We start from the raw sequence: 27,311 nt of genomic DNA, 5'->3' as shown, positions 1-27,311 counted from the left end.
AGTTTCAAGTCGGTTTACATGCGTTTTGATTATTTCTAGGCAAACTCACGACTTTCCTAAAGTGGTATGTTATCCAACTCTTTTAAAAAAAACAAAGATAATGTTCAAAGCATAAAATTAGTCATTTTGGTCGTGCTATCTATGCATCTAATCTTGAGTGGTGCGACATGTGGTTATGATCCTATAAACAAACACTCTGTTTGGTGGTGACACGGAAGTAAAATGTTCTTTGATTATTAATTAGTTTAATGGATTCTTTTTAAGTTTTGGAAGAGTTTGTTGCATAATTTTCTTTTACAATGATTTGAGAGAGAAACTTATTGAAACGATGACATTGGTTGTGGTTGTAGTTTTTAGTTTTTTATTTTATTTTATTTATTTTTTAATTTATTTTTTGGATTGAGGGATTTAAATTTAGGACATTGAACATTAAAGAGAAATAAATATTTTTTTAGTACATCGATATTTTTACATTAAGGGGAGGGAAGTTCGGCTAAGCCACACAATGAGCAGCCTAATTTGGTATCGAATTCGCAATCCACGAGATTTGAACTTAAGACCTCTCAATTTCAAATGAAGAGGAATACCATAAGACCGTAGTACTGAGTGGCTCTACATAACACTCATTGTTATGAAAAAGAGAAATATTATTAGATCAAAAGAGAAATTTAGGATATTTTAAACATATTTTAGTTTTTTTTTGGTATATAATATGTAATGCTTGATTTTAATAGCTCATCCCTAATTTTACGATTTTATTAATTTTAAAAGGAGTGAATTGACAAAATGTCTCTAGATGCGAGATTGTTGAACTTCGTTGACCAGCGTATAGTGAGACGTATGAAACATTCTTTTAGCGTATCCTTGTAGTACTCGACGACACGAACTCATAGACACAAGTAGAACCAAATTCGGAGCCTTAGTTACGCTTCATTTTAGAAGAAATAAATTTGAAATTTGCATTTTTCTACCTATTGCTATAATTAAGTGGTGGGACCCACGTTTAATTTTTATATGGGATTGGAAATCCAAACCGTGATTTCTCTGAATGTTGAAGACTTTTCCTGTTTTTATAATCATCATATTCATTTCTTTTGTTATTTTAACTATCACATCCATTTCCTTTGTTTTCTTTAATCTCCACTTTCCCCATATTTTCTATTCTCTTCTCTTTGTCAGGCATTATCCCTCACTCATCTTTGTCATTATCACTCTTTTGCCTCAACACTCTAATTCCCGCACTCTCTCTCTTTTCACTTTCTTTCTCTTTCTATATACACAGAGACCCGCCATCACCACCACACCTTTGGCGAGCTTCGCTGAACTACCACCTTAAGGGCACTACCTGTCATCCTTTCCAAATTCAAGGGGATTAGATTCCCTCACATCTCCATTGGACTCCCTACCTCTCTCACTCACTATGTGCTCGCTGCACAGAAACGGCCATGGCAATCGCTGACGCCTTGTTTCAAGACCACCATCGTCCTTGTCTCCAACTATCACATCTCTCTCCCCTATCACCCTCCCTTTATCTCAATCTTCATTCTCCCTCACTTTCTCTGTGCTCAAGGCGTAGAGGCACCGAAATCATCGTTGACGCCATGTCCTCTGGCAACTCCTCATCGTTTCCGATGAATGTAAGTTTTGAAAACCACCCAAGTTTTTGTGGATCGTATTTTACTATACATTTCTAGTGTTTCTTAAGGATTTTGGTGACATTTGAATGCTGAGATGCATCGGGGAGTCTTCCCCAATTTTTTCGGTGGTGTATGTCGCGAGTTACAGGCCTTTTCAGGCCAACTCCGACCACAGCTGACTCAGGGAAAGGTATAATCCTAAACTACTCTCGTTTATCTTCATTTTGGTAGGAAGAGTGTGAAAAATGGTTGAGTTTTGAGCTCGTTTGAAGCTCTGGAATCGCTACCCAGATTCCGGCGACCAGACCCATGATAGAGACCGGGTCGACCCGACTGGAGAAAAAAAGGAGAAGAAAGCCCAAACCTGGAACTAAGGGTGGAAAAAAATACCGAAAATTCCAAACTGAACCAAAAAAATCTCGAAATTGAACTGAAAAAATCCTAAACTGAAAATCTTGAAAATTTCAGTACCCAATCCCAAAATTTCGGTACGGGAATCAGTTTCACATTTTCATCCGCTCAGTAATCCCGAATCGAAAACAAAAATATTATTTAATTTTAAATATATATTTAGAATTGTAACAGCTGTCGGATATGGTTGAGATTTAATCTCAACTGTTGAATCCAAATAAAACCCTCACTCAGTCATTTTCTCTCCTAACCTTACCTTACCTTCTTCGCCGATTTCTCTCGATCTCTCTCCTTCTCCTTAGCCGTCTTTGAATTCGACCACACCCACATCACACAAGTGAGAGTGGCTTGCCTCTCTCTCGATTGACCTATCTGTTTGTGGCAGGAATTTCCGTCGAGGATGTTCCCTGGCCGACGAGCACACAGCTCCCCGAGAGGTTGGCGCCGGTTGATGCTTTCTGTCGGGCTTCTGCTTCACTGGTGGGCTTTATCGGGCAAAGCTTGTCGGGCAAAGCTAAAAGAGAAGGACATGGTTAACTTTGAAAGGTGCCTTCGTGGGGCCTTAGGTGTAGGCCTTGAGGCTTACAATCAAGATTAACTTTTAAGTGCTCAGGCGTGCCACTGCCATCTTCAGCATGACAGATGTAAAATGAATGTTGAGTTTTAGTTGTATATATATCCAAGAGACCGTGTTAGTTATGACAGGTGCCTTTGTGGGGCCTTAGGTGTAGGCCTTGAGGCTTCCAGTCAATAACTAACTCAGTTCTCGAACATATAATGTCCGCTTCATTGATTGTATGAGTCTTATAACCATTATACTTCTGATTACCTGAGCCCGAAGAGCAGAATGAATCCAAATAAGTGCCTTTGTAGGGCCTTAGATATAGGCCTTGAGGCTTCCCATTAGAACTCCTTCTATACTCAAATGTTCTAGCCCGAGGAATATAATGAATCTAAATAGGTGCCTTTGTAGGACCTTAGATATAGTCCTTGAGGCTTCCTATCAGAATTCATTCTATACTCAAACGTTCTATGGTAATCATAATATAATAGAAATAAAACTAAGGAATAGGTCGATTACTTGCGCCCCAAATAACTTCGGACTTCTTGTTATCAAAGCTTGTCGTGGATGGGTTAAGTCCACATAAGGTTCTTTTTATGCCTTGAGGCCAATGACTTTTAAGTGATCAAATCTTACATGCTCGATGGCTTAGAACTTAGATCTGGTTTGAACTGTGAAGACATATTCAAATCAGATTCAAGTACTGAGAGAGTCTTTTAATAGCCATCTTACTAGAAATAACTTGAATACAACTTGAAGTATACAACATATTGCTAGGTTAATGAATAAAAAGACAGAAACAAAGAGGGTCGGGCAAGGCTGATCGTCTTGCAACTTCCTATCTTTGTGGTTTATCAAGGGGGCTGAGAGTTTTAGAAGAGGGGTAGGGAGATGGTTTTACAGAAAGAAATCGATACTACAGCAAGAGTTGAACAGGGTAGCATAGCTATTACAAAGGCTTGAATGGGGTTTATCCCGAAAGGGATGAAGGCTTGGGCTGACTACAGCTTCGTTTGAAAGCAAATCTGGCTTTTGAGCAGAGTTTGTGCTTGTATTTGTTTGTTTGTTTGAGTGTCTGTTTGTTTGAGTGTTTGTTTGTTTGAGTGTCCTCAACTCTGATTTCTTTTTCTTCTTTTATAGACACTTTGGCTTGGCTTCCTGTAGCAGCAATCTTGCCCGAATGCAGTTTGAAGGATAGTGACTCATCAGCTATTTACTTGTACTGCCACTGTAAAGTACTTTTGGGCTGATTAGTTGGCTGGTCTATACCACTTGGTCTTTGGGTAGGTGAGCAAGTGGTGCAAATGACATGCACCTAGTCGAGAAAAGCATTTTCTGTCTTCTGGGCTTTGGGCTAGACTTCGGGCTTCTCTCATCTTTTTGGGCCAACTCCCTTTTTGTGGCTAAAGTTTACGTTTTAACCCAAACAATGCCACCTTCAATCAATATTCAGATTGGAATCCAGGCGCCAATATTGATTGAATATCCGCATGCTTGTATACCCGCTCTTGGAACTTTTGTTTTCTAGACAGGATGTCTACGATCCTGCGTCTCTTGCTCTTCTTCACGACCTTTGGGCTATCCTCTGAGGTTTCTATAAATTCAAGCTTGAAATTGCTTTTGTTCAGCCAACAAACCTCTTTCAGTCTTCGCTTTTATTAACCCTGAGTACTTCTGCCTTCTTAGTTTTCTTCCCAAAACTATGAAATGAATTCTTCAGGATTCAAGTGGGGTTTCCTAAAACTCCATTTTCGTGAGAAAAAGAGTTTCCATCAGACAATTACTATCCCCAACACCTTTGGTCAAACACCTCGCTATCTCCAACACCCTTGGTCAAGGGTTTTCCTCATGAAGACTTGCCTTCCTGCTCGTCGTCATGATAAATCAGGCTTCACCATCATATATGGTGATGACTCTGCCTGATGATCTTCTACCAGGCTCATCCTGGCCGTACAACCCGATCACCTGATCGGATTCTATCCATGAAGACATCAGAAACCCAGCTGAGACGTCATTGCTACCGGAAGGAATAGAACGTAGCACATCGGAATTGAATCTGTTGTAAACTTCACCAATTTGTCGAAATGAAATAAACATTATCTTCGCAGCTTTGTGTCATTCTGTCTTCTTTGAATAATTGATGAATATACACTGTACTTTAGCATCCCGAAACCTGCTTTACTTTGCATCCTCTTCAATATAACAATCTCTAACATCCCATAATGTAGGACAATACTTTTTCAAGAATTTAACATTAATGGGATGTTTCTGCCAATTTCCTTCGAGGTCCGCCAAGTAATATCCTCATTTGCCTAATACTCGACTAATCATGAAAGGACCTTCCCATGTCGGGCTCCATTTTCCAAAGCCCCTAAGCTGAGCTTCTAGAGGAATGACTGTCTTCCACACCAAATCTCCTTCCTTGAAAGACTTTGTCTTCACCTTTTTGTTATAAGCTCGGGCAACAGCTTTCTTCCCTTCTTGAATCTGGTTCAAGGCTTCAATTCGGGCTACATCTAAGTCTTCAATCCCTTGACACATGGCTTCGATATACACTTCACTGTGTAACCCAAACTGATTTTGATTCTGACAGAACTTACATTGATCTCCATGGGAAGCATTGCATCTTGCTCGAAAGTTAAAGCATAAGGAGTTGTCCCTGTTCCTGCCCTCTTGGAAGTTCTGTATGGCCACAAAGTATTCCTCAGCTTTTCATGCCACTTTTTCAGACTATCTATCACCATTCTTTTGATAATGTTTACCAAAATCTTGTTGCTGGATTCTGCCTGGCCATTTGACTGCGGGTAGTAAAGACTGGACTGGATCATCTTTATTTTGTATTTGCTTGCAAACTCTTCGACCTCTTTTGAAATAAAAGATGGCCCACGATCCGTTACTATGGTTTCGGGCACTCCAAATCTGTACAGAATCTTGGTCTCAATAAAATTTTTTACTGCAACCGAAGTTATGGATTTCATGGCCGAGGCCTCTACCCATTTGGTAAAGTAATCCGTTGCTACAATGATAAAAGTGTGCCCCTTGCTAGAAGCTGGATAGATCTGCCCGATGAAGTCCATTGCCCATCCTCTGAAGGGCCAATGCTTGACCACTGGATTTAAAGGCACTGAGGGTACATGTTGGAGAGGACCATGCCTCTGACATTCTTCACAGCCTCGGGCATAAGACTTGCAATCTTTTTCCATATCTAGCCAGAAATAACCACATCTTCTCAGCAACCACCTCATCTTCGTTCCAGCCTGATGTGCTCCGCAAATTCCTTCATGTATTTCGGCCATTACTCTCATAGATTCCTTTTGGCCTAAGCATTTCAATAACAACCCGTCTGGAGTTTTCCTTAGCAGGTCATTCGCCCACAAAACATACTTAGTTGCTTGCTGTCTATCCTTCTTGCTTGTGGGTGAAGAGGGATCCTTTAAATAATGAATGATGGGCGACTTCCAATCTTCTATCTCCGTTTCTAGCACCATTACATCCAGACTAAACCCTCTTTCCAGGATAGAAGGAAGGTTTCTTCTTTGAATCTCGACATCCAACCCATATTTTCTCTCATGTATTAGCATGCTTGAAGCTAATTGCGCCATCTCGTTGGCCGCTAGGTTGGATACTCTGGGAACATGACTAACCGATATCTCAGAGTCCCAATAACTCAGCAATTGCGTGGCTGCCAAGTAATATCCGGCCATGGTGATATATGTGCACTTGAACTCTCATTTAGCTGGTTTATGACTAACTCTGAATCGCTAAAGACCTCTACCTCCATTGCCCCTAGATCCATCAAGATTTCCAAACCAATTATTAAGGCCTCATACTCTGCCCGATTATTGGTATTCCCTTGGTAATCCAAGCAAAATGAGTAATAATGATATACCCCTTGAGGGTTGATAATTATAATCCCTGCTCCTGAAGCCTTCTGAGTGTGGGAACCATCAAAATATAGCTTCCAAGGAGTAATCCATAGACCAGCCACTCTTTTTATCTCTTGCTGAACCCACTCATCTTTGCCCGAGACACCTTTGCTTGGCGGGATCCAAACACTAGTAACTTCCAGGGTTCCTGGGATATTGATTATCTCATCTTGAGACTCTTGATGCTCCGCCAAGAAATCAGCAATTGCTTGGCCTTTGACTGCCCTTTAGGGTACATACTGAATTCTGATAATGCTAGAATCCACTTCCCAATCCTTCCTGTTAACATTGGCTTTGATAACATGTACTTTATCACATCTGTCTTGGCGATGATGTGCACGTGGCAAAGTAACATGTAATGCCTCAGCTTATTGGCAGTAAAATACAGAGCTAAGCACAATCTCTCGACTGGGGAATATCTTGTTTCTACCTCGGTCAGAATTCTACTGAGGTAGTACACTGCCTGCTCTTTCCCGCCTTCATTATTTTGAGCTAGCAAACTTCCGATTGATTTATCTGAAGCGGAGATATATAGCTTTAAGGGTTTTCCTCTTTGAGGTGGTACCAACACTGGCGGAGAAGTCAAATAAGCTTTAATACTGTCGAAAGCCTTTTAGTGTGGTGGTCCCCATTCGAAATTCTCCTTATTCTTCAGTCTTAGCAAATGAGTCAACGGCTGGATCTTGCTCGCTAGATTGGCAATGAATCTTCTCAAGAAATTAATTTTGCCTAGCAGCCTCTAGAGTTGCACCTTGTTGGTGGGTGAAAGCGACTTCATTATTTCCCGTGATTTGTTTTTGTTCACTTTTACACCTCTTTGATGAACCAGGAATCCCAAGAAGTTGCCCGCTCTCACTCCAAACGCGCACTTCTTTGGATTCATCTTCAATTTGTGGACCCTCATTCTTGTCAATGCCTGCCTGAGGTCTATCAGATGTTGCTCTTCTGTCTTGGATTTCACCACGATGTCATCAATATACACCTCCATATTATGGCTAATCAGATTATGAAAGATGGCATTCATTGCCCTTTGGTAGGTCGCACCAGCATTCTTGAGCCCCAATGGCATGACCAGATATTCATATGCCCCCACATGCCCAGGACACCTAAAAGCTGTTTTATGTATATCCTTTGGAGCCATCTTTATCTGATTATACCCGGCATTTCCATCCATAAAAGATAAGACTTTATGTTTTGCTACTGCATCTATGGATAGATCTGCCATGGGCATGGGATACTCATCCTTCGGTGTAGCGCCATTAATATTTCTATAATCAACACAACATCATACTGCTTTTGTTATAGCCTTTAAAACAGGTACAATGTTGCCTAACCACTCCACATATTTGGTTGGCCTGATAAATCCGGCTTTTACTAGCCTCTCAATCTCTTCTTTGACTTTCTCTTCTATCTCCTTTGACATCATTCGCGGTGCTTGCTTAACAGGTTTATATCCATCCTTGATGGGCGTTCTGTGTCCCACCAAGGCTGCATCTAATCCTGGCATCTCAGTATAATGCCAAACAAAACAATCTTTGAATTCTTGCAAAAGACAGATAATTTTTGCCCGATCATCAATCTCCAATAAACCACTAATTTGTATTGGTCTTGGATCTTCATCTGTCCCTAGATCAATAATGTCCAGAGGATCTTGGACTTCTGGTGGTGGCTTATCAGGTTTTGCACACAAAAATTCAACTAGCTCCGGGCTCTCGGGCAGGTTGTTTGGCTCATCTAGATCGTATATGCACTCAGCCATTTGAATGGCCCTTTCCAATTCTTCTTGACAAGATTCTTCCTTGCTCTCATCCTGGCTGGTTGAAGCTCCTACCTGCCATTCCTGCTCTTCTCTGTCTAAGAGCTCATTTTCTTGTCTTCTTCTTTTCCTATACACCAATAGTCTTTTAATCAGAGATCTGACTACCATTACCTGATCATTCTTCTTTTGTTCTATCATTGATGGTGTAGGGGTGTTAGGACGATACAAGGTCTATCCCACCGCTCTCTAGTAAGGAGCATTCCTTGTTCTAGAAGCTTTTGGGCCGTCACCTTGGTAGGGCGGCCGTTCTCGTCTGCTCCTGAACATTTCAAAATTCCTACGTTGGGGTTGTAGAAACTTGCTTCAGCAACATTGGCTGTGGGAAGAAATGGCCGTGATTCGGCCTCTACCATCTCTCAAAAGCCTGGTCCTTCTACGCCTGCCTCATGATAAACAGCCACTTGTTGATGTAGAGTGGAGGGTATGACAAGACTTTGGTGGATCCAATCTCTTCCGAGTAAGGCTCCATAGGTGGAAGTGCAGTCCACCACAAAGAATGCCAACATGATCTGTTTAGACCCCAAATCCACTTCTAAAGGCAATATCCCATGAGTCTTGGTGATAGCGCCTGAGAAGCTAGAAACCGTGAGGTCTGTAGGAATAAGATCCTCTATGTCTTTCCCCAACTTTTTCATTTGCTTAGCCGGTAGTACATTAACAGTCGCTCCTCCATCAATTAAAATTCTTTTGAAAGACACTTCTTCCAAATAGGCTGTAACGTATATGGGCTTCAGGTGATTGGCAAGCGAAATGCTCGGGCGGCTGAACACCATCTTGTCCGTATAGATCCTTAAATGACCATCCTTGGGTGCTTCAGATGATTCAGCTTTCCCCTATTCTCTCTCTTCAGCTACCTCCACGCTGACATGAGCCATCATTGGCTCAGTTGTCACATAGTCTCCTTCTATCGTGGCAGGCTGATCAGGTCTGGCATTAAACATGGCGGATAACACGTATGCCATGTTGATATGAAAGTTCCTAGGCTCTGGTAGTTCTTCTTTCTTGCTCCCAATCTGGTCTATGAACTCATCTAACCAAGCCATCGCATCTGCTGGAAGCAGTGGTTTTGGTGCCCTCTTCTGCTGATTCACGCCTGAATATGGTGTTTGTTTTGGAACTTCCCTGAAAGGTTCCACTAATGATGGAGAAAATGGTTTTCTTTCAAGCGAAACAGTCTCAAAGCAAATGGGCTGCTCTGTCTTCCATCCGGGAGTTGGCACCATGATCATATCTTCTTGAGCTCTCCTCAAGATCCTATATTTCCCAGGGTGTTGGCTTTGTGGCACATGGTTTCCCTTGCCTTCAGCCTTGCTGTTAGCCATTTCCACATTCTTCTTCCTCCTCCAGTGGAGCTGACCAATCCCCTAGATGACATTTTCTCCAACTTTTGATTCTTGGATGCTTCCGACGTCGTAGGGGTTTTTAAGGAATTTATGTAGGCTATGTGTTGCCTTTGAACCCTTCTGACCATGGAGGCTCCCATTTGTTTAACGGGCTGTCCATTCTTCCCAACCACGTACCATTTTTGCCCGAGGCGGGCATGATTATCTTTTTTGACAGGGTTTGTTATCCTATCATTCCTCCTGACTTCTTTTCCCATATAGCCGTACTGAGAGTGCTCTACACCCATTTCTTTCGGCTTCTTGGCATCTTTATCTTCTGCCTCCTCAGAAACTTCATGGTTGCGAAATATCTTTGATAAAGCCCTTGGTTGGGAATCGCTTCCTAATCGCTGAAAGACACTTCAGGAGGTATCCCTTCCTGCAGTCCGCCGAGCTTTCTCATGTGCCTCTCTTCTCTTTTCTTCTTCATTCCTTCTGATCAGTTCCTGTAGGCGGTATTTCGAGCTCACACTCGCATTGGCACTTACTGCACATCACCATCCCTTTGATTATAGCAGCTCTTGGATATTCGGGCAAGTTGACCACCCATTTTGTGGGTTTGTCAACCAATCTTCTTTCTTTTTCCTTTATGACCTTTTCTTTTCCCTTCTTAGCCCAGGCCATACTGATCATATTTATTGGGGCCTCTGAGAAGAAATCTGTAGGTTTATCCATCACTACTTCCTCTAGCTGATTGGTTTCAAGTCTATTATCTTTTTCCCCAGATAGAGGTAAAGATATAGGAATAGTTAGACTTATAACCAGGTTGGCTTCTCGTCTGAAACCTGCGGAGGCGTTCTCCAGTCTTTGTAGCATTTGCAACAAAGTAGTTTGCAAATCTTCTGATCGTTGTGACATATCTCTTTTGATCAAATGTATCCCATCGGGCGTGCCAAAACTATGTTTGTGGTAGGAATTTCCGTCGGGGATGTTCCCTGGCCGACGAGCACACAGCTCCCCAAGAGGTTGGCGCCGGTTAATGCTTTCTGTCGGGCTTCTGCTTCACTGGTGGGCTTTTTCGGGCAAAGCTTGTCGAGCAAAGCTGAAAGAGAAGGACAGGGTTAACTTTGAAAGGTGCCTTCGTGGGGCCTTAGGTGTAGGTCTTGAGGCTCACAATCAAGATTAACTTTTAAGTGCTCAGGCGTGCCACTGCCATCTTCAGCATGGCAGATGTAAAACGAATGTTGAGTTTTAGTTGTATATATATCCAAGAGACCGTGTTAGTTATGACAGGTGCCTTTGTGGGGTCTTAGATGTAGGCCTTGAGGCTTCTATTCAATAACTAACTCAGTACTCGAACATATAATATCCGTTTCATTGATTGTATGAGTCTTATAACCATTATACTTCTGATTACCTGAGCCCGAAGAGCATAATGAATCCAAATAGGTGCCTTTGTAGGGCCTTAGATATAGGCCTTGAGGCTTCCCATCAGAACTCATTCTATACTCAAACGTTCTAGCCCGAGGAATAGAATGAATCCAAATAGGTGCCTTTGTAGGGCCTTAGATATAGGCCTTGAGGCTTCCTATCAGAATTCATTCTATACTTAAACGTTCTATGGTAATCATAAATAATAGAAATAAAACTAAGGAATAGGTCGATTACTTGCGCCCCAAGTAACTTCGGACTTCTTGTTATCAAAGCTTGTCGTGGATGGGTTAAGTCCACATAAGGTTCTTTTTATGCCTTGAGGCCAAGGACTTTTAAGTGATCAAATCTTACATGCCTGAGGGCTTAGAACTTAGATCTGATTTGAACTGTGAAGACATATTCAAATCGGATTCAAGTACTGAGAGAGTCTTTTAATAGCCATCTTACTAGAAATAACTTGAATACAACTTGAAGTATACAACATATTGCTAGGTTAATGAATAAAAAGACAGAAACAAAGAGGGTCGGGCAAGGCTGATCGTCTTGCAACTTCCTATCTTTGTGGTTTATCAAAGGGGTTGAGAGCTTTAGAAGAGGGGTAGGGAGATGGTTTTACAGAAAGAAATCGATACTACAGCAATAGTTGAACAGGGTAGCAGAGTTATTACAAAGGCTTGAATGAGGGTTTATCCCGAAAGGGATGAAGGCTTGGGCTGACTACAGCTTCGTTTGAAAGCAAATATGGCTTTTGAGCAGAGTTTGTGCTTGTATTTGTTTGTTTGTTTAAGTGTCTGTTTGTTTGAGTGTTTGTTTGTTTGAGTGTCCTCAACTCTGATTTCTCTTTCTTTTTTTATAGACACTTTGGCTTGGCTTCCTGTAGCAGCAATCTTGCCCGAATGCAGTTTGAAGGATAGTGACTTATCAGCTATTTACTTGTACTGCCATTATAAAGTACTTTTGGGCTGATTAGTTGGCTGGTCTATACCACTTGGTCTTTGGGTAGGTGAGCAAGTGGTGCAAATGACCTGCACCTAGTCGAGAAAGGCCTCTTTTGTCTTCTGGGCTTTGGGCTTTGGGCTGGACTTCGGGTTTCTCTCCTCTTTTTGGGCCAACTCCCTTTTTGTGGCTAAAGTTTAAGTTTTAACCCAAACACTATCACCTCTCTGATCTATCTCTCTCAACTTCTCATCCTTTACTGTAGAGCCTTCCTTCACCACATAGAGCCACGACCACCATTTTCTCTCTCTCTCTCTCACGATTCTCTCTCACACGATTCTCTCTATCAGACACTCAAAGTCTGAGAGTCTTCTTCTTCCAGTGCACCGTGCACCGATTCTCTCTATCAGACACTCAAAGTTTGTGAATTTTGTTCATGTTTTGGATTGGATGTTTATGATTCCAACCCTAACTTAATTTCTATATTGATGTTTACCAGTAGGGTAGGGTTTACGATTTATTTATTTATTTTTTATTTAGGAGTGAGGCTATTACATATAATTCTAATTATACAATATTAAACTGCAAGACTTCCTTCTAGTGACCTACTTTGTAAGTATGAGAGTGAGGGTATTATGTACAAATTATAACTGGACTTTATAGTGAGTTTTGAATGAAAAGAATGCTGCTTGCTGTGGATAGGAACTCTTTCTCGAAAAAAAAAAAAGAATAAAAAGATAGAAAGGTGATAACAATATGATACTTTACTGGAATTTGGTTGACCCCAAAGTTTCAAGATGATCTGCATAGATTAATAATTAGCTTCTTTTATTTCTTTTGGGTGAGATAAACTATGTGTAGTTTGAAATTGGATTCACCAATTATTAGATATGGTTTCATACACCCTGATGTTCTGATGGGCAGTTGGAACTCAAATGTGCTGCTGCAACATCAATAGATTTACCACGGAAGCTCCACTCTATATTAGCTAGCCATTGCTGTTTAGAGATCCTAGGTTCACATAAACAGAACGTCTCCTTGTATTCTATTGCAACTTTAGTGTTTATCGCTGGAATGTTGAATTTAATTTTTTTAAATAGTTTGATAGTAGAATATATTAGAAGAAATTGAGGATGGAATTTAGTAGAATATATTTGAAGAAATTGCGGATGGAATTTAGTAGAATATATTTGAAGAAATTGTAGATGGAATGTTGAATTTAAATAGTTTGATGGTAGAATATACTTGAAGAACAATTCATAATTTTATATTTCAATTTGGGGATCCCGATTTGTCCCAAAATCCTAAAAATATTTCGGGATTCCCGAAAATTTGGTTTGAGATTGGTCTTCAATTTCCCATCTCGAAACATTTTGGTTTGGGATTCGGGATACTAGTTTCGGTTTGGTATCCCATACTAAACCAGCCCTACTTGGAACTGGCCCAAGCCCACGACTCGTTTACCCGAACCCAGATCTGACTTGGGTCCATTTTTTATTTTGGAGGGAATATTCTGTTAACCTTCCCATTAACTTTAACAGAATATTCCATTTGAGAATGGAATATTCCGTTAAAATCAACTGTCGACCATTAGTTTACTTTTGTTGACTTTTTCGAAATTTTCTCGGAAACCCTCGTAAGCTAATTTTGACGTCCCGAGTCCATGATATCCATTTAGTGAAATTACTAGGTTTTGACGTAGTTTACTGCTGGGGCGTCCAGGTTGATTTTTTAAGGGTTGACCGTTGACTTTTATAAAAATCACTCGGGACCCCTCTTAACGTATTTTGATGCTCTGATTCCAAATACGCATTCCATTTTCTCAAATTTGATCGTTTAAGTTGAGTTTTACTAATGGGTCCCAATATTATGCTTAGGTGCGATTATTGTCAAAGACTTTGACTTTCTTAGCTTAAAAGGATGTGACATTGCAAGTACCTGTGAGTTGGTCTTTTCCTTTTTACATATATATATATATATATATATGTGATTTTCCTAACAACTGCTTTTATATATTGTGGAGCAAAAAATAATCAAGAAAAATATGGAGACGACACGTGGATTTTTTGGTGAATAAGACAAAATTACCCTCGAGGCACAAGCAGCGAACAATCACGACTCAATCAAGGTCAAAATTGATCAAAATAGGTATTTATTCAAAACCTATTTCATCAATCCCCACCAAATCCTCCCCACAAGGTAACCCTAAAATATTCATTCAAAATAGGATTAATTACCTAAATTAATTAATTTCCTAATTGATTGCAAGATATTATTTTGACATAATATCTTGAAATTACACCAAAAAACCACCATATGTGGCCGGTTCCCATCTCTCCAAAGAGGGCCAGCCACCCCCCAATAAATACCACCCCATTTCTCCAAAAACCTAATTCTAATTCTCTTGCAAAATTCTCTAAATTTCTCTAAACACTTTTCCCTCAAATTCTAACTTTGGCATTGGAGGTTCTTCGGCCAAAGGCCCCTTATTCATCATGGGCGCGTGAGGCCATTGGCCTTGACCTAAGGTATTAATTCTTTTGAGGCGAAACGTTCATTCACGGCTAGGCCCACAAGAAACATCTTCCACCTCATATTGGAGTAGGCAGCACGACGGACAGAGAGAAGCAGTCATTCAATCTGGCTCAAGTTCAATTGGCAGCCTACGAGAAATTCACTCGCCTGTTAGGAACGTACCACATGCACCGCAGCTACGACATAGACGAGTTGAACACATGGAAGAGCAGTTAAGACCAGTAGGTCACAACCAGGAGCAGCCGAGAGCTCCGATAACCCAACAAAGGCAAATTTAGGAAAGGTATAGAGGCTTTTAAACGAGCAATTGCGCTATTTTTGACACAACAAGGTCATTGACGAGGCACTATGACATGACATGACTAACATAAGTAGGTCACCCTTCACAGACAAGATTGAGCAGGCAGAGCCTCCACGCAAGTTCAGCACGTCGCATTTCACATCATTTAAAGGGGATAGAGGCCCAGATAGACACCTAAAGCACTATCGAAGCGCAATGATCCTTTATCAAAACAATGACATTCTCATGTGCTAGATATTCACCACTACTCTACAAGGCAAGGCACAAGATTGGTTCAACACCCTCCCACCACAATTTATTCGGAGTTTTGACAAACTTTTTTTTGTTTTCACCAAAGAATATTCATCCTATTGCTCGATCAAGAAGAAGTCTGACCACTTGTTCAACATCAAGAAGAACCCAAAGGAATCGATTCACAACTATAAAGAAGTTCAAAGTAGAGAAGGCAAAGATAGTCGAATGCAACGACTCGATAGCTAGTGGAACCTTCCAAAAATGACTCTCAGCAAACCACCCGCTGTTCCGAGAATTGATCATGAAAGAATATCTAACTCTGGCAGACTTTTTTGCTTTGGCAGATAAGCATGCACTTTGGGACGAGGCTCGCCGATGCACATTCAAGGCAAATCTGTGCGATCTTGAATATGAAGTCCCCCACTACTCTAAAAGAGATTCAAGGTCTGACTAGATGAGCAACCGCATCTGAAGTAACTATAAGTTCTACCCTCATGCGAGAAGAGCTGGGGGCCCAACTACTTGTATTCCACAGTTGAAAAACTCTCTTCAATGTGAAAACCAACTTCCAGAAATTCAAAGGCTAACTTTGGCGATCGTTGTTGCAACTCTGAAGCTCAAGTTATACCTTTAGATGCACGCAGTCATCCTTATGACGCACTATTCTGCCTAATCTAGACTCACGACGATAAAGGCGCAGACACTGGCTGTACAAAGTTTTTTTTACGAATACAACAACTTAGCCCAAAAGGCACACCAAGGGCAGATGAACATTAGAAAGACACTCGGAAGCAAGTTTTATCCTCGTTGCCCCCGAAGATTCTACATAAGAGCAATATGTACCAATAGTTGAGCACTACCTCCTGCTCTTGCTCCGTAATTCAGCTTTAGAACGGCCCAATACTGGTAGTTGAGCATTTCCTGCTGTGTGTAAAATGGCCCTAGCTCACGGTTCCCTACTGAGCCTTCAAACCTAGCCTAAGCGACGCAACAGAGCTACCCAACGACGCTTCAGAAACAGCCAAGCATGCCCTAGCCATGCCTACTTCACCCGATGAAGATTTCTGGCATTTGCACCTCGTCGACACATCCAACTACAAGGGCTCGGGAGCAAGTGTGGCCCTTGTCACCCCAGACGGTTTGATGCTCGAGCAGGCAATCACTCTAGGCTTTAAAGCATCTAATAACGAAGTAGAGTATAAAGCCCTACTAGCAGGCCTCCGAATGGCAAAAGACTTGGCAAAGAAAAAGCTTGCAATTCATTCTGATTCCCAGCTAATCACCAGCTAGACTATTGGGGAGTACATGGAAAAACATCCAAGGATGGCTTAATACTTAGAGAAAATATGCAAGCAACTTGAGGCATTTCAGACTTACACCCTCACTCAAAGTTCCGTTGGCAGACAACACCTACGCCGAAGCATTAGCTGGCCTAGGCTTTGCCCCTAACCACCAACTCAAATGCTCTATCTTGGTAGAGTATCTAGACAAGCCAAGCGTAGAGTTGGCAGCCGAAGTGTCACAGGTTAGTACAACTCCAAACTGGCAAAGTTCTATTATAAACTACCTGGTTAATGGCACACTCCCCAAGGAAAGGTTGTAGTCTAGAAAGCTCTAAATAAAGGCAGCACGCTACTACATGTGGAACAACATTTTAGCCCGAAGATCTTACATTGGACCACATCTTTGTTGCCTAGCACTTCCCGACGACCTAAAGGTTCTAACCTCAATCCACGAAGATGTTTGTGGAAATCATTCCAGAGGCCCATCATTAGTGCATAGGGCTCTTAACATAGGTTACTACTAACTTACCATGCATCAAGATGCTAAGAAGTTAGTGCAAAAGTGCAACCGCTGCCAACGCTACAAGCTGGTACCAGCACTGCCTGCTAGCAAGCTACACCCACAAATGAGTCCCTGGCCGTTCATGCAGTGTGAATCAACTTGGTAGGGCCAATGTCGCCCGTTACTGGGGGCAGATGCATGATGATCGTGGCAACCGATTACTTCACCAAATGGGTAGAAGTAGAGCCCATGACAACCACGACTCAAATGGACATAGAGCGCTTCATATGAAAGAACATTATTTGTCGATTTGGCATCCCCAATCCATCATCACCGACAACAACCCATAATTCGTAGGCAAAGATTTGGCGAAGTTCTTCCAAAAGTATAGCATCAAGCAGCACATGTCCACACTGAGATATCCTCAAGGCAATGTACAGGCCAAAGCATCCAACAAGACGATTCTCGACTGCCTCAAGAAATCCTTCTCTGATAAGAAGGGAAAGTGGCCAGACGAACTCCCTATATGTTAATGGGCATATCGCATGACTAAATGACGAGCCACTGGTGAGACTCATTTCTCTTTGGCATTTGGTTTAGAAGCAATCATTTTTCCCAAATGTCATTGTGCTAAGTATCAGTACTCTATTGCTAAGCATTGAGCAGAACAGTAAGGAGATTGCCACAAGTATAGATCTGGCAGAGGAAAAGTGTGAGCAGACCATCACCTGCATTGTAGCCTACCAGCAACAACTTATCTCCAACTACAAAAAAAGGGCCAAGATCCGGCAGTTCCAACCTGGAGATCTAGTCCTAAGGAAAGCCTTCATCACTGCCCGCAGAGAAGACTCCAAAAAGATAGATCCTATCTAAGAAGGTCCGTACAAGATCAGCAAAGTAGGCGGCAAGGGTAGTAACACCCTTGCCACTATGAACAACAAAGAGATCGAAAAGCAGTGGAACGCCTACAATCTGAAGGAGTACCATGTTTAACCTTCTGCCACATCAAAGCCTGAAGACTCAAGCAGCTCGACAGGCACCACCTCGCAAGCCGAGGACTATCCAGTTGTTATGTAGTTCCTACCTTACAGTTAAATTCTCGTTCGTTTCACTCGTTTTTCAATGGGGAATTCAGAAGTAATCTACAACTTGGCTCGGCTGCATACTTACAACAACTGATCACTCACACACTTCAAAAGAAGATTACGCCCTTCTTAGGGACTCATCACAGGAATTGCACCCCTCGAGAGACCAATCATACTCTCCAGTGCGATAGGGTAAACTAATTCCCTGACACCCATCTAGGTCTGCTCTCAAATGTGAGAGGATAAACTAATTGCTCTCCAGTGCAAGATGGTAAACCAATTCCTCGACACCCACATGGGTCCACTCTCCAAGGTGGGAGGATAAACTTTCACTCTGAATATCTAGACATGGATGAGTCGGGCTGCCCTGGTGTAACTAGGTGCACGATGGCTTGCACCGGGATTCCTAAAAGTAGTCGCAATGGTTTTTTTCAAAGCTTAGATAACTGAAGGATTTTGGGTTTCTTGGCCTAATCTGCGGGGAACCGGGCCTCAGAAACGGAGAAGGCACATTACGCAATACGCCTCATGGACGGCTACCCTAGAACCCTAAAGCTGTTACCGAGTGCACTAAGGTAGCCTACGATTTTCAGAAGACTGCTTACGGTTTACTCTTCGAGCACTAAAGTCGTGCTAGACTTATACAATCGCACATTCTTGTGAAAGGTTAAACAAACTAGCGTGCATATACGAAGTTTTATCCACTGCCGACATGCTGCTCAATCGATAAGCTTCACCTCTGCCAAGCGCGAAATGATCAATTGGATCTACATCAATACCTAAAGTGTTGTGATACTTGCTATATAACCCACATAATTGGTTACATAAAGAGCAAGGAATTCTCTCGAACCTTTGCTTACGAAATTCCATACAACCACTTATTTTTTATACGAAAGCTTAGCAAATTTCATGACCCAAAAATCTTTAGTATGTTGTGATGCAGGCCACATAACTCAAAGGATTGAAGAAAGCCAAGGTTAATAACCAAGTGGTCACGTGGACTCGTCTACTTCTGGAAGTAAGGCGTCCAGCTTCCGGCATCCAACCCTATGGTTAACAACTTTACAAAAGTTCTACACCAACACCTACTGTTACATAGGCTACGCGAACATGTCTACTTATAGAAAAGCAGCACGTCTGCTGTTGGTCTAAAAGTCAAAGGTTGGGCGTAAAAAAAAGAAACAAAGATGAAGAAAAGTGAAGAAAGCAAGTTTATTAAATTTCTAGCAAAATTGATAAATGACTAGCAACAAGGAAAACAAAGAAAATCCTAAAGGCTATCTAAAAGACTACCTTTAGCAGCTTGGACATCCCACGATTACTCAGCCGCCACACCTTTACCAGTCGCAACGCTCCCAGCAGCGACATCATCCGACGCTTTACCCCCGGCTACTCCAGCTTGGACATTAACCTCTTCGACTACTTCACCAATGGAGGTCTCAAAAGTAAAGGCAAGCAAGTCTTCCGGAGAAATAGAGAAGGTTTTGGAGTATCTCTCAGCAAATTCGAAGTCAGACGGCCTGCCAAAGAGATGATCTACATAACCAAGCTTGTACAAATTAGCCTGACTCTGAACAAGCAGAGCCTCGAGCCTAGCTTTCTCACCATTCAGTTGCCCGTTCTCCTCGAGCAGACCAACATGGAAGCGCTGCAGCTTATTCACTTCTTTCTTCAAGCCTTCGTTGATATTCAGCGCACCTTGAAGTTCCAACACTTGGGGTTCAAGCCTATCAACGATTTTCTTGAAGTGGATTACTTGGTTATAAATAGCAATCAATTCTTCATCTTTTGCATAAGTAGCAAAACAAAGCTCAGAAATGACACGCTTAGGATGTTGAATCCGAGGTATGTGACAACCGATCTCATTCTCTGCATTTTCATACTTAACTTGGATCACGTCAAGCCTAGTTTTCAAGTTAATAATCTCTTGGCGAGCGATCTCAAGCTGCAGAAAAATGGGGGCAGAGATATTATACCTCTTCAAAGTAACGATCTCAGATTCCAACATCTTGATCTTTTCGGCAGAATAATAAGCTTCGGTTGCCATAACCTTTGCCACCTTCTTGGCAGCCTTGGTGTCCTCTTGGTCAATAAGCATAGACTCCGCTACCAGAATAGTCGTCTTCTACATCATTGCAAGTAGAGCAGTCTTCCTATACTCAGCCGTATGTTTCGCAAAGGAACTTGGGCAAACAACCTTTCTAACGCCATCGACAAACTTGGCACAAGCGTCCATGTCTTCTAGCAGATCTGGTTTCAAAAGCGCACATATTGCAGCAGCCTCACTAGAAGTAGGCTTAGTGAATTTCTCACAGTTGCCCACGTGAGCAGTCTCCTTCTTCCTAGCAGGCAAATCAGTCTCAGCAGTATGGGGAGTAGGCCTTGGCATCACTTTAGAAGCAGAGTCCACCTTATCATTTTTCATAGTAGCAAGTCTCTTCAAATGTGAACCAGGCTTAGCCCCTGACTGTTGTTTTGGCATAAATTTCAACATTGGGGGCATAACGGAACTTCTACGATGAGTAATCCTATCAACAATCGCACTAGCGACCTTTGGCACTGTAAGCGTCACTAGCTTAGATCTAGCAGCCTCATCTTTCTTCCCTTTGGAAGAAGTCAAGTCAATCACAAGCCTAGGGCCAACCGGTGAACCCTCACGAGTAGCAAATGAAGTATTCAGCTTTTTCTCAGCTGGCATCCCTTGAGCAAGCGGGGAAGATCTCTTATTTCCACTTTCATTAACAGCAGGCTCCACGATAGCGATCGGACAAGCCAATGCCCTTGCCTTGATTTGTTTTATCTCTTTTCTCTAGGGCAGCCCATCTTCATCCCGACCAAGAAGACTAAGCAACCAACGCCATTCACGATACTCAGAATGGGTACCTAGAGCAACATGCATTTTCTTCATGTCTGGAGAAGTCTTGGGAGTTGAACCGAATTCCGAATCTATATAAGCAGAAGAAGATAAACAATGAATCAGATAGCAGCATAGCAAAAATACAAAGCATCCTAGAGACTAAACAGTCTACTTACCGGTAATGAAAATCGTTGGAACATGCAGCTCAAGGGAATAATCAAACTCCCACTCTCCACTTATCTCCAAAGTTTCTTTGGCCCAAGCCATTGCACCAACATGGCCTGCGTCAGGTCCAAGAGCCCAAAGGACATGAGCTATGTTGCTTGCCTAGCACTGTGCCCTATCGCCTCATTCTGCGACCACAGCAGCACAGCTACCTTTGGCTTTAGCCAAGTTGAGCAGCCCAAGCAGTGGCCGTAGACACAACACCACCTCGGTCCATGCCAAGCCGACTCCTGGCCCTTGCCAACCAACGTGCCACACCACCCCAACGGCTACCCTGTGACAGCATTATCCAAGAAGAAGACAAGGAAAATTAATTTTTTCTTACCCCGGTGTGGTGCGGAGAAGACAAAGAAAGCAATGAAATATGGTCCTTTGCACATGCAAGTGTAGAAGATTGCTAAGGGAGGGGGAACAAATATCCTTTAGTTTTCTCTCTCTTGTGGGGTGATAGGATTTTTGGGTAGCTGCACAAAGAGGTTAAAATCAATCAAAATACTTGCAAGAAAAAAAAGTTGTTGTAGTATAACACGACTGAAGCAAGGTCGTTTTTCCGTAGGGATTATTTAAAGAAATTTATGAAAACCCAAAATTTTAGTTAATTATTTACAAACAAAGATTGGAAAAGATTGATTTTGAATTTAAAAATAACATAAAAGAATTTTAATAAAAGTAATTTAGGGAAAGCAACTAATCACCAATTAAAAAGGAAACAATTCAATAAGAAAAGATTTTGAGAAACAAATTTAGAAAAAAACACTAGGGTTCCGCCATCACCCTAACAATCCTACGTAGTTCTTCTAATTCCTTATGAATTACACATGCATATTTTGAAGGTTAGGTTTTCCTAAAGCATGCCCTACTTGGAACCCCCAACATAGAACGTAGATTTAACATGCAACCCGTCCATGGCGTCCAGATCGAATGTGAACATGCAAGACTCATTAAGTTTTGTGAAAACCTTTTGAAAAACCATATAACTCCCAAGACGTGTCGTCCATCCTCAGTAGTTACACATGTTAACCACAAGAAGACTTAGTCAATTTTAGGGACAGCCTTCTGCCAAAATTGCATCAAATTACTTTTCTAAATATTCTAATGGTCGCAAATCACTAAGACAAATAAATAGTTTAAGGCACATTGATTAACAATCCAAAACTTGCATGCATAAATTCATAAGAAAATTAAAAAGAGACTACATATTCTTGCTAAGGATCATGGCCTCACCCTAGCAAAGAGAATTAGTTACGCATATTCATAATTAAAATCAAAAGAATTGTATTGAAATAGAAAAAGAATGAAAACACCTTGAAGAATAAAGTCTGAAAATTTCTAAGCTCTAGCCAAAATCTTATTCTCAAATCTTGCGTACATAGCAGCCAAACCCTAGGTCTGCCAAAAGGCTTATTTATACTACTCTAAATAAAATCCTCTTAGCCAAAGGTCTTAGAATAAGACTAGGAAACTAAATAAATTGAAATAAAATAGGAAACATAATCCTAAATTGACTTGGTAAATTCGCCTAGAAATCTGCAAGGCCATGTTTTGGGCCCATATCAGCCCCAAAACTGGCCCAAAATAGCTAGATTTAAAGCTTGAACTATTCTAAACACTTTTCCAGAAGGCCACGAACCCATATGAGGTCATCTTGTGCTCCAAAAACGTAATTTAAGCTAAGAAACGTCACTTTTCAGCAATGCGCCCTGCTCCTTTATTTAATCGGCAGAAAATAACCGCTTGGTAGAAAAATCTCAAATTTTGACAGGAACAATCCAAGAGACACACGAACGTTCTCCAATTTAAATCACTCTAAAATTCGTCCGTTTGATCATGTTTTTCTCCAAAGGAAGTCGGATATCCTATATTGAAAATATAAAGCAAAGAATTAAAATTCTACCAAAATAATTACCAAATTATACTAAGAATAGGGTAAAATATATAATATAATATTGACTCATCATGGGGTAGAATAAATTGCTCTCTAAAGTTGATTTAATAATCTACTTAAGGTAGACTTAAATAGACTTTGGGAGAAATTTATTTCCCTTTCCTAGAAAGACTTAATTTCCAATTAAAGAGAGAATCTAGATCAAAATAGGAAACAATCCTATGTTTCCTAAAGCAAGAAGATCTCTACACCTACTGTCATTTCCTGCGAGCAGCCTAACAGATGTAGGGGCATTTGTGGAGCAAAAAATAATCAAGAAAAATATGGAGACGACATGTGGATTTTTGGGTAATAAGACAAAATTACTTTCGAGACACATTGGAACTCTCACGGGCAAGCAACGGACAATCACGACTCAATCAAGGTCAAAAGTGATCAAAATAGGTATTTATTCAAAACCTATTTCATCCATCCTCATCAAATCCTCCCCACAAGGTAACCCTCAAATATTCATTCAAAATATGATTAATTACCTAAATTCATTAATTAATTTTCTAATTAATTTCCTAATTGATTGAAAGATATTATTTTGACATAATATCTTGTAATTACACCCAAAAACCACCATATGTGGCTGGTTCCCATCTCTCCAAAGGAGGCCAGCCACACCCCTATAAATACCACATCATTTCTCCAAAAACCTAATTCCAACTCTCTTACAAAATTCTCTAAATTTCTCTAAACATTTTCCCCTCAAATTCTAACTTTGGCATCGGAGATTCTTCGGCCAAAGCCCCCCCTTAAAAAAAAATCATCGTGGGCACATGAGACTTTTGGCGTTGACCTAAGGTGTTAATTGTTTTGCAAGTGCACTTTTGTCCAAGAAGAAGAAGACGGAAATTTGCATTCACATATATTATGATGTGACATGCCATGTTTAGCCTTACAAATAGACTTTTCATACACTTTATGTTTTTAATATTATTTGTGAGCATAAACTTGTGGCATGACATCCTTGCGTTTTATCTGCTCATTATTACATGTTTGCATGATGTCTCTTAGTTATTTGTACTATCATGGGCCAAAGACGAGCTTCACGTGTAGTTCACATGCACCGTTTACATTCGCTTTGGATCCAAAGTTAGGTGTCAGCTTGTCCTTTTGTGTGATGTTTTGGACTCGTATGTGATGCGACTAGCGCAGCTCACGTGATGTAGTACTAGAATGTAAAACCCACACCCTGTCCCATTGTCTTAATATCTCTGCAATTGACTTGTGTGCCTACATACATTAATGAGCATTGATTTCTTTTAATAATGAATTGAGATACCTTGTTATGCCTACATTCTTTACCTCACTTGTGTTACAGGGTACCTATTACATACTATTATTATAACATTTTTGGGAAACCATATACTTGTTTTACAATGATGGGTTACACTTTTCAAAAAGGTTTTACAAAACTTTATTTTCAGGCTCACTCACCCTTGTTTTTCACGCTTCCAGGATTTTAGTGGCAGAGGTTTCGTGACGACGAGGATTGTTGATAACAGCTGTTATGTAGGAGACTTCTTCTTTCATTATAAATGTCCTTACTCTTTTTTCACTGCAACTTATCTATGCTTTGACATCACTTGTGTGATATGGGTTCAATCCCGCTCACATGTGCACTCTAAATTAGTCACTTTTGGGTTTAAATTTATTCACATTTTCCTCATCACTACACTTTATGACTTCATCACCTTCCAGGTGTCGGCCAACACATTGCGATTCGGGTGTCCAGGTGAACATTCCGGGTCGGAGTGTGTCATGATTGCTAATGTATAAATGCACTTGTAAAGAGTTGATATTGATGTCAATAAAAGCAAGAAATTTAGCACAAACTATTCTGCTCAATTGACTATCTAAATGAAGGTCGCGGGTCTGCTGTCCTCGATTTCATATATGTTTCTTTTTTAAAATTTAAATTTAAAGAATAGCTAAAAGATTCAACCGTATATAAACACTCTTGTTTTTCTCTTAAAATAGCAAAACCTCTAAGAACTTATAAAATGAGGTAGAGATAAAGTGAATCCCAAAAGCTCTTTTATTATTAGGACTCCTAAATAAAAAGCATTGTTAGAGTATAAGCTTCATTATAAGGAGCTTCTATCATACTAAATTTTGAGTCTTTTTAACTAAGACAAAAATTAATTTGAAAATACGAAGTATTGTTGGAGATACTCTTAATTTTTAACACTCATCACACATGATTTCTTGAGTTTTCTTCACATTGAATGCATTGTTCTAAGAAATAATTGTAATCTTGTTTAGACGGTTCCACTCATATCCAAATTTGGAAATGATATACTTACCGCTATTTCTTCGGCTAAGGCACTCGTGCCATGAGTTAGATATATACAAGTGTTGTTTTCTTAAGCTCTTTCCGTAATTCAGATATATTAAAGTACGATTGTAACGTCATTCTGAGATATGATACTTTATGCATGAAAAACTTAAATTAGATCCTTATTGTACATTGAACGTGTTTGAAGCTTTTAATACTTGCCGCTATTTCTTTTACTAGAGCACACGTGACAAACTTTTTGGTCGGTTTGTCAAACGTCGGAACAAACTCGACCTCTGATTGGACTCTAAATTTTCACATAAGCTCAAGTGTTGTTCCTTAAGCTCACACATGTTTCTCAAATATATTAAGATACATATCTGTGTTTGTCCAAAAAATAAAATAAAAAGAAGATACATCTGTAACGTCATTTTGATATATGACATGTTTTACTCATGAAAAACTTAAATTAAATCCTTATATTACTTTAAACATGATCAAAACTTGTTGGCTCAGCTTACTCCGGTGCCTTATTTTTTTCATTTATCTTGTTCCCACCTATATTCCAAAATTGACAAATGATATCCTTGGCGCTATTTCTTTGGCTAGGGCACATGTCGTAGGTATGAGGGGATTAATCCACAAGACAAATGATTCATTTACCTATTCAAAGTAATTTACGTGAAGGATTGTACACTCTAATAGATTTGATGAAGGCTGTTTACTTTCACTAGGTCGCTTGGTATCTTGAAACTTCTTTGCTTTCGGGGATAAGAGTGGAAAAGTCTGAGAGAGTCTTGAAGACGAACTTTTTGGTTAGCTTGTCAAATGCCATAACAAAATCGACTTTTGTTTGGACTTCGTTTTTTCCACATAAGCGATAAGCTCGATACAAGTGTTGTTTCCTTAAGCTCGCATATGTTCCATAGTTCAGATAGATAAAGATACATCTATAACGTTATTTTAAGATATGATACGTTTCACTCATTAACAACTTAAATTAACCCCTTATATTACTTTTTTCAAAACTTTTTGGCTGACGTCACATTGGTGCTTTATTTCTCAATCTATCATTTTGCCAACCATATTCCAAAATTGGAAAATGATATACTTGCCGTTATTTCTTTGGCTAGGGGTCGGTTTGTCCAACGTCAGAACAAACTCGACTTTTGTTTTAGACTTTGTTTTTTCCACAGATCGATACGAGTGTCGTTTCCTTAAGCTCGCACATAATCCGTAATTCAATCATATTAAGGTACATCTGTAACATTATTTGAAGATATAATTCACTTCACACCTCACAGTGGTGCTTTATTAGTCAATTTATCCTTTTGCTACCTATATTCCACATTTGGAAAATGATGCTATTTCTTCATCCAGGGCCCACGTGGCAAACTTTCTGGTTGATTTATGAAATTTCTAGAACAAACTCGACATCTGGACTATGGTTTTCCACTTATGCCACAAGCTATAAGTGTTATTTCCCCCCTAATTTTGGGCGACAAACCCTAAACTATTTGGGCTCCTAGGTTTTCTCATGGCATTACTTCATGTACAGAACTTAGCCCATATTTTCAATATAGTTTCACGCGCTTTTCACCGACCTAATTTGGCTCTTGTGCTAGAGACCCAAATAACTCCACAAAAGAAGAGAAATTTTTAGTTGTCATGGGAATACAGATGATACATTACGTGTTTTTATGCAAGTGATGGAAAATTTTAATTTTTAAGTTATAAACCTTTTAACACACATAACCTATCATTTATATAAGGACACATGGTGTATCACCTCGTGTGACGGTCATACTGAAAAATCTCTCACAAAACACGGTGTTAAGTTGGTCCACGTGTCAGCACTAAAAAGAGAAAAGCACTTCAAACTGGCGACACGTAGACGGCACGCCCTGCTTAGCTGTCCGTACAGCAACCACAAATCCAATTAAAAGGGCACTAACCCTAAACTAGTAAGAAGTAGCGTCTTCCAGAATAAGATTTGCCAAAGACATTACTGTACTTCCACAGCAAGCCGTT

At 40.5% G+C, this 27,311-nt stretch overlaps 1 protein-coding gene across 3 annotated transcripts; it reads left to right on the top strand.

Annotated features, from left to right (window-relative positions):
- The first annotated feature begins 1,212 nt into the window (after nt 1-1,212).
- LOC126616837 (uncharacterized) lies at nt 1,213-24,794 on the top strand. 3 transcript variants are annotated; one of them, XR_007621269.1, is made up of 3 exons: nt 1,213-1,637; nt 13,925-13,987; nt 24,461-24,723. XR_007621269.1 is itself a non-coding variant. In XM_050284970.1 (3 exons), the coding sequence occupies exons 1-3, from the start codon at nt 1,446-1,448 to the stop codon at nt 24,779-24,781; spliced, it is 324 nt and encodes a 107-aa protein (XP_050140927.1). In that variant the 5' UTR covers nt 1,213-1,445; the 3' UTR covers nt 24,782-24,794. The 3 variants fall into 3 exon arrangements, 1 of the variants encoding a protein (XP_050140927.1); XR_007621268.1 differs by lacking the exon at nt 24,461-24,723 and adding an exon at nt 23,379-23,441 and having other exon boundaries at nt 13,925-14,175; XM_050284970.1 differs by lacking the exon at nt 13,925-13,987 and having other exon boundaries at nt 24,461-24,514; nt 24,704-24,794.
- Nucleotides 24,795-27,311: the final 2,517 nt, after the last annotated feature.

This window comes from Malus sylvestris, chromosome 3, assembly GCF_916048215.2.
Source record: "Malus sylvestris chromosome 3, drMalSylv7.2, whole genome shotgun sequence".
Taxonomy (NCBI): Eukaryota; Viridiplantae; Streptophyta; class Magnoliopsida; order Rosales; family Rosaceae; genus Malus; species Malus sylvestris.
The sequence above is the reverse complement of the archived record's forward strand: the minus strand, read 5'-3'. Positions and strand labels throughout refer to the sequence as shown.

Coding starts and splice junctions, on each gene's coding strand:
- LOC126616837 (XM_050284970.1), top strand. CDS start 1,446: ATGGCAATCGCTGACGCCTTGTTTCAAGACCACCATCGTCCTTGTCTC. Junction 1,638..24,460: donor CCTCATCGTTTCCGATGAAT/GTAAGTTTTGAA, acceptor TCACGCTTCCAG/GATTTTAGTGGCAGAGGTTT. Junction 24,515..24,703: donor TTGTTGATAACAGCTGTTAT/GTAGGAGACTTC, acceptor ATCACCTTCCAG/GTGTCGGCCAACACATTGCG.